Source organism: Hyperoodon ampullatus, assembly GCF_949752795.1.
Source record: "Hyperoodon ampullatus genome assembly, chromosome: 3".
Taxonomy (NCBI): domain Eukaryota; kingdom Metazoa; phylum Chordata; class Mammalia; order Artiodactyla; family Ziphiidae; genus Hyperoodon; species Hyperoodon ampullatus.
The window spans coordinates 28,708,370-28,722,389 of NC_136916.1; the positions used below are offsets into that span (position 1 = coordinate 28,708,370).

The window sequence follows — 14,020 nt, forward strand, 5'->3', positions numbered from 1 at the left end:
GGGAGAGAAGGCACCGACGCCCCCATTCTTCCCAAGGTCTGTCCCTGGGGTGGTCTGGCTTCTGGAGGGCGTGGGGAAGGAGCTCACATGGGAAGAAGCACCGGGAAAGCGGAGTGGAGGCTGGGGGAGCTGAGACAGTGCCCCCGGGCCCAGCACCAACCTTGTGAATGGCCTTCCTGCCTTCCCGGAGGGAAGCACTGATTAGCAACTGCGTCCCGGGTCTTTGGCAGGGCGCCCGGCACACCTGGACCAGCATCTCACCTGCCAACGGCACCGGGGGGGGGGGGCGGGGGGGGAGGATGGCACCCCGGCGTCACCCTGGGGCCCTCGGCCGTGTCTCCCAGCTGAGCTGTCTTCTTCCCCAGCTTGTAGGTGAGACCAGCACACAGATCCCGTGAGCTCCCCTGCCAGTGGCTGCCATGAGATGCCACCCCGAGAGAGGGTGTGCGTGATGCCCAGGCTTCCTCTAAGCCCTGGGTGTCTAAGATGGAAGGGAGACCTCCCTCGTAATGGGTTTTTTTCTTTTCTTTGGCTCCGTTTTCTTTGTAATTGTGATCTGTGAGGATTGCATTAGGGAAAGTTCCTAAATATGTCTTTGAAATACACCTGGAAGTATCCAAACACAGACAGCAGCCACTGAAGCTGTGTTCGGGGTGGGTGCCCAGGACCGGCCAGTCTGGCCCTTGAGAGTTACTGGCTGACTGAGCGCATGTCAGCAGTGTGTGCGCCCAGGCCCAGGAGAGGGCACAGGCTCAAGAGGCTGACTGGGAAGGGCTGTGTCAGCACGTGTGTGTGCACACACACACAGACACACGAGTCCTCCTGACAACCCCTTGTGACCAAAGGTACCGCAATCCCTGGATGACGAAAGCACTGGGGTCTAAGATGCCATGTAGACCCAGAGTCACTCAGTAAGCTGGAGGCCAGGGTCCTGTCCCAGGACTTTAATCCCAAGTCCGTGATCTTAAACTGTGATGCAAAGTAAGATATGCAACATATAATACGTAAAATATGTGTAACAAATGTAAATGTATATAATGTAAATATGTATGTAATGCAAATATAAAATGTAAAATATATAAATAGAGTATAAAATATGTAAGATAAATATAGGTAATGACAAGAGAAAAATTAAAGATAAATTGTTGTGAGATTTTCAGAAGCAAGAATATTCTTCCAGCCTGGGGGGTAGGTAGGTTAAGAGGTGTTTATGAAGAACGTAGGCTTTTAATCAGGTTGTTTCAGAAAAACTGAAAGCACCTGGCCAGGGTGGTATGGGAGATAGATCGTTGAGGGCACAGGGAATGGTGTGAATGAGACCTCAGCGCAAGGAGGCGGGCACGTTGGCAGGAGAATTAGACGAAAAGGAGGCTTAGAACCTGGTCTCAGAGGATCAGGCTGATGACCTTGGACTTGGTTCAGATAGTCACACATTAATAGCCCCCTGCTACTCACCTGTTACCTACCTGACACTCACCTGATACCCACCTGACATTCACCTGTTTTTCACCTGATGCCCACCTGTTACCACTGCCATATCCACCTGTTATCCACCTGTTACCTGCTGCCCATCTGATAGCCACCTATTTCTCACCTGCTACCCACCTGTTACCTACCTGATACTCACCTGTTACCCACCTGTTGACTCACCTCTTACCCACTTGATACCCACCTAATACCCACACTGATACCCACCTGATGATACCCACCTGTTTCTTGACAACATTCTCCATTTGGTCATCGATGCCTTGGGCTCAGACGACCACTCACAAGTATAACAAAAATCCATGTGGTGCCCTCACTCAAGTTCAGAACCATGTTTGGTGTCTCTGGAAGTCTGGAACCACATTAGGAGTTTCAAGGAGGAAGGGAACAGGCAAACTGGCTTCCTGCTCTGAGCAGTCAGCCTGTAGGCCAGTGAGCACCTGTGTGATGTTGCTTCAAGGGACTGGAAGAGGCCATTTCTTCCAGTAAAATTGTATTTAGTATTGACCTCTGGGACTAAGATGCTGCCACCACTGCTGCCATGACTCTGATGCTGCTGTTACCGTGGTGTCACCACTAGCCAATCTGCTCTGAGGACCCCAGGCTGAGTGCGTCGTGTTCATGGTTGCACGTGGTCCTGACAGAAATGGTGACAGAGGAACCGTCACCATCACTGGGTTATAGTGAAAAGTAAGATGAAACAAGGCTCTGGAACGTGGTGAATTTGCTGAGAGGCACAGTTGTCGGGTGCAGCGCAGCCTGTGATGCGTGGACACACGTGCACTCGTTCAAGCAGGCCATCTGTGCGCTTGCAGCTTGTGTCCGTTTCCTGACTGAACATCCATGTGTATTCGGTGTTCACGCTGACACGGGATGGCGGAGATAGAGGAAGGCAGTGCATCCACCAGGAGTACCGCCGATGCCAGTTCCTGTAGGTCATGCTGTGAGTTAGTTAATCCACAATTAACCCCTATTTGCGAGCACATCCTCAAATCGCCACTTATTCTGCGGAGAAGTCCATTCATTTCCTGCGGCTCCCGCTTCTGAGCTGCTTTGCCGCATGTGGCCTGCCCGCAGCCGGTCCTCATCCCAGCCCCCTGCTCCTTCCTCCACATGGCTACACTAGACCGTCAGCCCCACGCGGGCAGAACTGCAGCACCCACGCTCCTGGTACCCGGGCCGCAGGGCTACGTGTGTGTACGTGTGTGTGTGTAACTGGTGAGTGAGTACATACGTTCCATCACCTAAGTTCATGGGGCAGCAGCTGTCCAGAAACTTAAACCATTAACCAGAAATTGAGGCGCAGTTTGTCCCAAATCCAGCACCCCCTTCAGTGACAGGTTTATATCCGTGGCTGTTTCTGCCGCCGCCAGCTGTGCTCACTGGTGGGAGGAAGTACAGCAGGAAGTATGTGGGCTTTTCAGTACCTGGACTCATTATTACTGTTATTGTATCATTGGTGACATAAAACTCAGCAAGACAGTGTGGTGAGTGGGCCCTCTTCCTGCTGTGATTTTCAGGTCAGTTGGGAGGGCCACACCTTCCAAAGAACAGTCCGTTGTGGGACCGAAGCCCACACTATCCAGCAACTACATCATCTGCAGTGTTGGGGCGTGTGCCTGCATTACATACAGGATTGTAGGGAGGTCGTGGTGGTGATAACAGTCACAGTGTCAGTGGCTGGAAAGAGTTATTGTGTGCTTGTGGGTCAGACAGTGCATTCAGCACTTTATAGGTTTTCTCACCTAATTTTCACAATAACTCTGTGGATTGGGATTATTATCTTCCTCATTTTGCACATTAATTAGCAAACTAAGGCCATACGTGAAGGCCTGATGATACACAGTGAGGTCATCAGTGGCCTTTGAGGTCTGTTTCCCACGTACCCCTAGGTCCTGGGACCTTTGTCAAGCAAGTTGAAGGTGGTGGAGGATTGCCAGAACCAAGTCAGAACCTGAGACGTCTAAGGTGTACTGTCTGTTCATAAAGCACACTTCCTAGATTCATCAACACAGCTTATTTTTGGTGCTTCTGTTATCATCACCCCCTAAGTCAGGCTGTTCGCCTGCACAGCTCAGGAAGGAAGCGTGTGTCCAACACGGAGACCTTGTGTCCCCGCTGGGCAGCCATACGGCGGTCAAGCTCTGCCCTTAGGGGCTCACCCCCTTCATTCAGCGTGACCAGCGTGGGTGGCAGGCCAGGAGAGGCACCGGCTCCGAGGGATGGTGTCCTGGCATCCGGCTCCCTGACGTGGCTCCCCCATCCCACCCATGTACCCCAGGCTGACCACCTCCTCCCAGTTGCTCCATTCCAGCCTGGGGACCCTGCTGCCACCTCCTGCCCAGGCTACCCTCTGGGGAGGAAGTGATTGCAGAGTGACTGCTGGGCTCCAGGGCTCCCCCTGCAGCCGGCTCCCAAGGGTCCCCCTGGACCAGTCTTCCAGGAGTGTCGAGCTCCGTCGTCCGAGGCCCCCACTGCCCAGAAGCTTCTGCAGCTATTCAGCATGGAGCTTGCCGCCAGTGCACAGAGGAAACAGGCCCCCACCAACCTGTAGCACCAAGAAATTCACCATAATTCACTCACTTCTAGATGGGCTCCTTGTCTATTCATGGGCTTACAAGCAAGACAGGGTGATGGGGAACTGCTTTAAAGATGATTTTTTTTAAAAAAGCTTCTTATCACAGTCTCGTAAATATTTGCTTTATTTTTGTTATGTACACATATCAGAAAAGGAGAAGAAGAAAGAAAGAAAAACCCGGAGGGCTTGACTTGAAAGGCTTTACTTTCATTCCATTACTGTCATTTGCAGTTTTGAGCCTTCATGAAGGCTTCCAACTCTTCAAAAGAAAAGCATAAAGTATAATCACTTTACGCTGTTTGCGTATATAATCATAATTCCTTACTACCGTGGTGGGTTCCAGTGAGCATTCGTGGGTCCAGCAGGAGGCACTGCCGTGGAGACAGTTGCCATGGTGACAGTCATATCAGGAGCTCCTCCATCACTCAGGTCTAAGTAGACCCTTCGGTAAATCACGTCTCCCTCCCTGCTGCTCAGTCACTTTCTCTGTTCCCTGCACCACGTGGACATCTCAGCCGTCACAGGAGCTGACAGTGGCCTGTGTCCGGTTGTGCGGTTCATCGGGCCCTGGCTGACCCTCTCTGTTCCCGGCAGCCATCGCCCCTACCCACACCCCCATCCCCAGTTCCTGGGCCACTGCAGGGCTAGTCCTGGGCCGGCTTCCACGCTGCCAAAAACCCCACCTCTTGTGGGTGTCTGCTCATGCTTCTGCCCGGTTCTTAGCACAAACGTGTTAGTTAAGTGATACCCCCTTCCTGGTGTCAGATTTTCTTCTACCCACTGGTGTCATGATCAGTGTCATTAAATCACTGACAGGACAATAATACTTACAGGGAGGCAAAACAGGTCCCTCTTTATGTATAGACTTGTCTTTATACTTCTGCCATTTTGTCCCCAAACGAGATAGATTCATTGTGTTTTTAACTTTGTTTTCCAAGAACATGTGGTATAAGGAAAGTAGCTGTGCTATTGGAATCCTTGGCTATCACTTTACTTCTTGTCTAAGAATATCATTGTCATTGAGTACCGTCTCAGACTGTTATTGTCATCTTCAAGTATGGTTTCTTGGAAGGCAAAAATCCAAAAAAAAAAAAAATGTGTACACCTCAGCTTGTCCCTGAAATCCAATCACCGGAACTACCTGTGCCTAGCAGTCAATGCCCACGCTGAGCGTTCTTTTCCTGTTTCTCTGAACGAATCTTAATGGGGTCCCATGGAAGTCACAGCTGCACGTGCAGACAGACCACGCAGCTGCAGACATAAAGGCTCCTACCAAAATATACCTGCTGGAGGCTTCAGAGCCTGTCACCAAGGGCAGCAGGTCCTAGAATCCAGTGAAACATTCCTGGAGGTCTGCTCATTCCACCTGTAAGGCCCCCAGAAGTTGACTTTAGAAGTTTCAGAATGCAGAGTTACTCCAGTCTCCACAGGTATCTCCAACAGCCAACTTCGAAGTCAGTTACCATCAGTGCCAAAATGTTTTAAAAATGCTTCACGTGGGATAATTTCGTCTTCTCAGCTGGACTGTAAACCTTGTGAGGACAGGTGCTGACCTGTACACCCCCTCTCTGTTCCCTCTGGAGTCTTCACAGACCCACTGGATCCCGGGGCAGAGCATAGGGAAAACGGCCCTCGGCCGGAGCAGAGGTCAGGTGCCCAGTGCCTGGTTGCACTTTGACGGCCACTCTAGGGCCCAGCCTCCCATCCCCAGGGCAGAAATGGCTTCCAGACCTACCCTCTTACCCTCAGTGGCTCCCTGTCAAGCCACCCTCCACGCGATTTCTCTAATATAAATCTAGTGGTTCTGATTCCTCCCAAACTTTCTTATAAGATTCGTGTTTGGACAAAGCCCAGAGCCTGCATCACGTGCCCAGAGGCTTCTCCCCCACCGCCCTGGGAGCCTCAGGCTCTTCTGCCCCCCATGGGTTGTCTCCAAACTAGGGCCCTCCCCTCTCAACAGGATAGGCCAGCGGTGGGCAGGCCAGCCTCCAGAGCATTTCTGGACTTTAAATATCATCTTTCCTCTGAGGGCAAAGTCCATGCTTTTTCCAAAAGGCCCTGAGAAGCCTCCCTGCTTTACCAGTGGACGTTACTTCCCAGCTGCAGCTCCCTGGGCCCTCAGACCCCACTGGGCACCCAGTGTCGTGCGTGCTGAGTGTGTGTGTCTGTGAGCAGTTCCACCCATCCCTGAGGAAGACTGGCTCACACATCCTCAGATTCTTCCCTACACCTGATTCCCAGCAGGTATTGAACAGTTGGCAGGTGCCTCATCGATGTTGGGGAGGAAATGCATAAACCAGCGAATGGACTAGTCTTGTCACAGGCAGGCCACAAGTTTCCCCCCAGTACAGTGATGACTGAGCCATGGGATCCCTCATTTTCAGCTTCTGTGACTCTCTTTCACAGGGTTTTCAGGGTCTAAGCTCTGCTGCAGAGTGGCGGAGGCTCTGTAAATATTTCCCACACTCACTTCATCCTGCTCCAGGGGCTGAAGCTGCTTTAGATGCTAATTTTGGAAAGGAGTCTTCTGATCCACCCAGAGATGAACCAATGTTTCAGTAGCTTCAAAGCAGTTACTCCCAGAGCCTGGACTGGGTGGTGTTTGGCCCACTTGCAGAGTCTGGGCCATTTGATACATAATTAGCAGCATCAGCTCAGAGCCAGCATTGGTGCCAAAATCCTTTCCAACCAAACTTGGAGGAAAGCTTCAGCTCTTGGAGGCCAAGATGTAAATGGCCCCATCCCTGAGGGCTTTAGTGAAAAAGTAAAGAGAAGCAAGTCGTGGCTGTGAGACTGAAGCCTGGTGCCTCGGCAGGCCGTGCACCAAAAGAGAAACATGCTCATAATTCAGCAGAAAAGAAACGCTGGCCTTTCAGGTAGCAGGTCGCTGTGCGAGCCCCAAGCCTGTGGCGTCCAGCTCCATGTCCCAAAGCTCTCAGGGCCCCAAGGAGATGGGGGTGGCATTTAGGACCTCCTGTAGATGGTCGAGAATACTCTCAGGGACTATTCTTACGAAGTTTTCCCAAACTGTCCCACCAAGCACTATAGTAGGAAAAAAAAGAGGGAGCGGGTGGAGGTCAAATTTGTGGGGAAAAAATGCACACAGTAAGCCTTCTTGTGAATTCACTCACATTTGCATGTTGACTTTTCTGAGGAGTCCCACATCAATAAGTGAACAAATAATGAATCAATTTAAAGAAGACTTCTCCAAACTCTTAAAAAGACAGAATCCTCTCCCCTTTTTTAAAGCTGTCACTTAATATTTCACAGAAATAGTGTACAATGGAACATGCTCTGGAAATTATAATTTTTTAATTATCATCACTATTTTCATTTCTAATTGCAAGTTCCCCAAAGGATGCTTAATGTAAATTAAAGAAATTCAAGACTATCACGTGCCCTGGTGTGCCTGGCTCCATGTTGAAGCAGGAGGGAAAAATGAAAGGACGTAACTGGAAGGAGAGCCATGTGACAGGACAGGACATTATGGAGGCCGGCCCGTCAGGGCCACTCCACTGTGTCAGAGCCAGGGTGGGGGCTGAGCGCGTGGCTGTTGTGAAGGATGTGACGCCCCTCCCCGGGCGTCTGATGCTCTCCGTGTCTTCTCCTGAGCCTCCCTAGACAGAATCTCCATCCCACCATGATTTGAGAATGAGGGGAAGACAAGAAGGTGTGAAACGCAGCATGTGCTAGCTTAGACAGCGAACAGAACATCCCTCCTGGGGCCTCAGAGCACCCCCTCTCTTGGGCTCATGAATGGGGTGAATAATGTTGGCTGGAAGAATCTGATCTCGTGTTTCCCAGGACTAACTGGCAAGCAGATTTTCTTTCATTATAATAATTTATCACTTACAAGATACCAGAGCTACATAGCGATTGCTGAATAATAGATGAAGTTGTGCTGAACCAAGTTTCTGCCCTAAGGGGTTTTCCACGTCGAGGCATCCGTGGAATCATGTCGGACAAGCAAAATGCAATCCTGCTGCCTCATCAGACAAGATGGGGTGGGATTCCTGGTGAGAGTGTCTGTGTGGGGTGGGGGGCGGGGGGAAGAGACAGAGATCGGAGGTTCGATTAGTGGAGAAGAGAAAACAAAACAGAGAGGAGCTCTGCCTATTGTTCAGACACTGAAGGTAAGGAGGAAGCAGAGCCACCCGCCTGGGCGTGGGGTAAAGACCCCGCCCCAAATGTAACCCCACCGCCCGGAGCCCTGAACACCTTTGGGTCCGTGCAGTCACCAACAGGTGCAAACAGTAGAGCCGAATCAGCTGACCCCTGTGCAGCGTTACTAGGAATAGGACTCCGCTGGAGAAGGAGATGCATTTTTAGGAGGGAGAAAGAAAGGAAGTAGAACAGCAGACACCACCCGGAGGCCCCCATGGTTGGAGGGCAGCCCTGACGCGTGGTCAGAGGGTGACGGTTGGAGCCCACATCTTCACGTGGCGTGTCCGGAACCCACCACGCTCCCCTTCTGGGCTCACCCGACCCAGAAAGACTCCCCTCTAACCCCTTGGGGACTTAGAGGCCAGGTTCTCCCCCACCCCACCCAGGCAGTGGTGGAGGAGCCTTTTGAATGGGGTGGGGACCAGCAGACGAGGACAGACGTTGGGAAGCTTTAAACTCAGGGCGGCCGGTCAGTGCGCGTGGAGGGTGTTGCTGGAGACCACGGGGCCTTGAAGCCGTGGAAGGAAGCATCTCGAGGGACCCCTGTTCACTCATCACGGTAGACGGTTGGGGTCGATGGCCCACAGGGTCTGGAACGGTGATGTCGGTCCTTAAAAATCCCGAGACTTGGCCCACCAATCCTGTTCCAAGTGCGTGACAGAATTCAGAGCTTGGGAGGTTTTCAGATATGAAGGAAAGTAAAACGGTGTAGATCAAACGATAGCCCAGTAGCGTTTATGGAACCATATTAATAATCTGTGCATCGGATATGTGAGCATTCTGACTAAGTGGGATAAACAATGAAGAAAATAGGGGCTTCCCTGGTGGCGCAGTGGTTGAGAGTCCACCTGCCAATGCAGGGGACACAGGTTCGTGCCCCGGTCCGGGAAGATCCCACGTACCACGGAGCGGCTGGGCCCGTGAGCCATGGCCACTGAGCCTGTGCGTCCAGAGCCTGTGCTCCGCAATGGGAGAGGCCACAACAGTGAGAGGCCCACGTACCGCAAAAAAAAAAAAAAAAAAAAAAAAAAAAACAATGAAGAAAATAGCCTCACATCACTTCAGCTCAGGGTTTGATGCCAGAAGAATTACGTAGAAGTCAAAGATGTGTGTGACGAAAGAATTTAGTTCAGGGCTGAGGATTTATTGATGGTCCCGCTTCTACTAGGAAGCTCCTTCTTCCAGAGGTGGTTTTATTTCTCCCACAAAACCCCCAGGGGCTCCCCGGTTCCTGGGAAGGAGCCCACCTGTGCTGACCAGACAGGTGCCCACTGCACGTGGGGCTGACCTTGCCCTGGGCTCCCAACTGATCTCTGTGGGGTCCCAGCATTTCCAGGAGTCCTGGCATTGGACTGAGGATGAACATCCTGGGCTCCCCCCAGCCTGAAGCAGTCCGGGAGTCATTCATCTCTCAGCAGTGCTGTTTTTTGGAAGCCCAGATGCCCAGAGGAGCCCCTCCTGTACCTGCAGGGAGGTGGGTTCTCCATGGCGTTTAGGGTGGGATTGGCTGCCCCCCTCCTTCAGCAGTGACCACATCGTGGGCCCCCCCAGCCCCATCTGGCCTCCCACTGCTGTGTGGTTCCTTCCCTGAGTCTCCCAGGTCCTGCTGGACATGTGCCCACGTGTTTGTTTCCAGGAACTGTGTCCAGACCCACCACAGAGCCAACAATTCATCCCCCTGGGCCATCACTGGTGTCCAAGGTCTGGAGTCCAAACATTTCTGTAGGGCAGGTGGGTGGTCAGGAAAAGTGTATCAAAGCAACTCACCATGCCAAAGGGGACCAGTGGGGATGCTTTGGGACTTTGGAATTGGAAGTCACCATGTTCTTAAAATGACTGTGATTGGAGGAGGCAGGGGAGCTTCCGTCCAGAGTCAGCCCCAAATCCGGGAGACATGACAGGGTTGTAAACAGGGAATGGAGACAGCAGGGCCCCAGAGTCCACCAAGGGTCGATTCTGAGCCCGTGTTCCGGTTCAGGACATGAGAGAACCACTCATCTGAGCACTGGAGTCGGTCAGGGGTCCCTCCTCAGAAAACCCCAAATCTGCTGTAATTTGGAATTACCAACTCCAGAATCTGGTCCCACACAGTGTAGAAAGGCAGTTTTAAGTTTTCAGTGTTGAAGGTTTAGAGAAGAAAAGTGAATCCACTGCCTGACCTAGAGAGAACTGGGGGGCTCCCGGGGGTCTTCGTTGTCTGGAAGCTTTAACGGAGACGTGGTTTCATGTCTGCTGGGGACACAGCCATGAACAGTGCATCCTGTGGCGGGAAGAGAGGCGGAGCCTGAAGCCAACCCCATGCAAAGATCACCAGCCCTGTGGACACAGTGCTTTTCAAATATTTTTCTTTTTTTTTTTTCAAAATAAGCAAGGCCCAGCCTTTTTCCGGCATCCGGGGCTGGAGGGGCTGCTTTGAAGACGGGCGAGCAGCATGGAGACCCACGGCGAATCCCAGTCCGACGCGAGCTGTTCGTCGCTTTCCCGGGACGGCTCCGGGGTCTCAGTGTCCAGGGAGCTGCTGATGGCGGGCAGCGGCGGCCGCGGAGGTATATGGGACAGGTTGCTTATCAACTCCAAGCCTAATTCCAGAAAGAATTCCACTCTTCAAACAGTTCGGATAGAGAGGAGTCCCCTATTGGACCAAGTACAGAGCTTTCTCCCACAGATGGCTCAGGCAAACGAAAAGCTAAGGAAAGAAATGGCAGCTGCACCACCTGGTCATTTCAATATTGAAAATATTGACGAGACGCTCGAAAAAGTTATACAGATGGATGTGGCCTTGTTTGAGATGAATCAGTCTGATTCAAAAGAAGAGGACAGTTCAGAAGAGAATTCACAAGACAATTCAGAGGACAGTTCAGAATCTGAGGATGAAGATGATAGCACCTCTTCTGAAGGTGAAGTCACCATCGATACCATTAAGCTTCCTCATTCAGAAGATGGAAAAGGCAAAATAGAGGTTCTGGACCGTCCTGCCAGTGAAAAAAAAGAAACAGGGAAATAAACAATCTGAGAAACAGGTGATAGATGCCTGCTAATTCTGTGAAAAAGAATGTGGCTTGCCGGTTATTTTGCGTTTCAGATACCTATGGTGCTTTTTTGCAATATTGAATGTATTTTGCTTCTTGGAGAAACAGAAGCTGGCTTTTAAAGAGTTGGAAGAGATAGCATTTGGGGATCTTCTAAGAGCAGACTGTTTTTGATCTCATGCGAAAGAGATTTAGAAAGCTTAACTTTATGTATGGTGATGAGTGAATTTGTTGGCATCGTCTTTCATCAGCATAGACTTAAGAAATCTCAAACCTATTTTAAAGTAAAGGGGCTTCCCTGGTGGTGCAGTGGTTGGGAGTCTGCCTGCCAATGCAGGGGACACGGGTTCGTGCCCCGGTCCGGGAGAATCCCACATGCCGCGGAGCGGCTGGGCCCATGGGCCATGACCGCTGGACCTGCGCGTCCGGAGCCTGTGCTCCACAGCGGGAGAGGCCACAGCAGCGAAAGGCCCATGTATCGCAAAAAAAAAAAAAAAAAAAAAAAAAAAAAATGGGCAAAGGACTTGAATAGACATTTCTCCAGAGAAGAAATACAAATGTCCAATAAGCACATGAAAAGATGTGCTTTTATATCATTAACATTAGAGAAATGCAAATAAAAACCACAATGAGATACTACCACATCCATTGGGACGGCTATTATAAAAATAAAACAGAAAATAGCAACTGTTGACTAGCATGTGGAGAAATTGGAATCCTTGTGAATTGCTGGTGGGAATGTAAAATGGTGCAGGCCCTCAAACCAAAAAATGTAGGGACATCCCTGGTGGCACAGTGGTTAAGAATCCATCTGCCAATGCAGGGGACACAGGTTCAATCCCTGGTCCAGGAAGATCCCACATGTTGCGGAGCAACTAAGCCTGCGAGCCACAACTACTGAGCCCACGCGCCACAACTCCTGAAGTCTGTGCACACTAGGGCCCACGTGCTGCAACTACTGAGTCCGCATGCTGCAACTACTAAAACCTGCATGCCTAGAGTCTGTGCTCCACAACAAGAGAAGCCACTGCAATGAGAAGCCTGCACACCGCGACAGAGTAGCCCTCCACTCAGCGCAACTAGAGAAAGCCCGTGCACAGCAATGAAGACCCAATGCAGCCAAAATAAATAAATAAAATTGAAAAAAAATTGTAGAATTACAAAAAAAAAAGCATAAAATTCATAAATATTTAAAACTAGTGGGTGGCAAAGAAGTTTAAAAGTCAAGGGACAAATTGGGAAAAATAATTTCATTGTAAGGCAAGAGTGAGTGTTATTAGTATATAATGGGCTCTTACAAATTAGTAAAAAAAAATGTTCAGTCCCATTTCTCAAAGAAATGCAAATGAGGGCTTCCCTGGTGGCGCAGTGGTTGAGAGTCCGCCTGCCGATGCAGGGGACACGGGTTCGTGCCCCGGTCTGGGAGGATCCCACATGCCGCGGAGCGGCTGGGCCCGTGAGCCATGGCCGTTGAGCCTGCGCGTCCGGAGCCTGTGCTCCGCAACGGGAGAGGCCACAACAGTGAGAGGCCCACATACCGCAAAAAAAAAAAAAAAAAAAACGAAAACCAAATGAAACCAATGTTGTATTTTTTACCTCTCAAAGTGGCAGATGAAACAACAGCTAGTACTTAACAGCCCTTTTTGTGTGTCAGCCACTATTCTGAGTGTTTTATGTTTAAGCGTTACTGCCACTCACACACATAAAAATTTCTTGAGTTATACATTTAACATAGGTGCACTTCATGTATGTGTTTTGTTTGTAAGCAGTGTGCTCTACAGTCTCTTGGAAACTAAATCACCATCGTGCTTTGGTTGGTCTGACCCTATGGGTTCTCTGCCTGAAGCTTTGGTGTGAGGTGATGGCCGCCATTTGGAGAACAGTTCTTTCCTGCTAAGGCTGATGAAATGTTCTCCTCAACCTTGTGTATTATCTTTCTATGGCTCTTTGACAGTCATAAATCAGAAAATTAGGTGTATTGGTCTTTGAAGCAAAAATATTCTTAATGAATCTCCTCTATCTATTCTCCTAATACTTTAATTGTGCATCAAATATGGTACTTATAAAAAAACTGCCTTGCAAAGTAGCTCGTATTCCTGTGCCTGAGTCCACTACTATGGTAGGAAAGACAAGTAAGGAGGTTGAGTCTTTCATTTGTATTTCCCTCAGTGCCTGGCATGGTGCCTTTCACTCGGAATGTACGATAAATGTTCGTGAAACTTTTTTTTCCTCTTGATGCCAATAAAGTAATACATCTTAAACATCAGTGGTTCACAATCCTGAGGAAAGAAAGACAGGTTACTATCTTTGATTTGGTAGACTTTTCCCAAAAGTTTAACGGTGGAATCTTTGTGGTTGATTCCCCACCATATGTTCATGGAAGATCCTTGCCAGTGATTGGCTCGGGGGTGGGCATGTGACAGCCTTCCCAGAGAGGCACAAGCCGAGTCTTGTTAGTAGACTTTGGAAAGGAGGATTTCTCATGCCTAAAAAAGAGGTACATGAAAAGATGGCTGCTTTCTTTTGGAACATGGATAACTTGTGACTGGATATGATTCCTTGAACTATGGCCTAGTGGCCATAAATGGAGCCAGTTCTTGAAGGTACAGTCGGCACATCAAGGATAGCAAAGAGAAGCAAGGAACATCACTGAATTACTGCATCAAATAACTCTGTAGACCAAACTATGACTGGGTTTCTTGTGACACAATAAATTTCCTTTTTGTTAAAAAAAAAAAAAAAAAAAAAAAAAAAAAAAAAAAAA

The 14,020-nt window shown here is 49.9% G+C and overlaps 2 protein-coding genes across 2 annotated transcripts in view; both read left to right on the forward strand.

Moving 5' to 3' along the window:
* The window catches only part of ADARB2 (adenosine deaminase RNA specific B2 (inactive)), a gene marked incomplete at both ends in the record, with an annotated part of 372,267 nt that overhangs the window by 111,374 nt on the left and 246,873 nt on the right, over positions 1-14,020 (forward strand). The window lies entirely within an intron of this gene.
* On the forward strand, positions 10,626-11,465 carry LOC307050752 (NOP protein chaperone 1). The gene has a single exon (XM_079700998.1). It carries the CDS (start codon positions 10,659-10,661, stop codon positions 11,229-11,231), a length of 573 nt encoding a protein of 190 aa, XP_079557124.1. The 5' UTR covers positions 10,626-10,658; the 3' UTR covers positions 11,232-11,465.

What these genes read in the sequence shown, in the direction of transcription:
- LOC307050752 (XM_079700998.1), top strand. Translation starts at nt 10,659, where the DNA reads ATGGAGACCCACGGCGAATCCCAGTCCGACGCGAGCTGTTCGTCGCTT.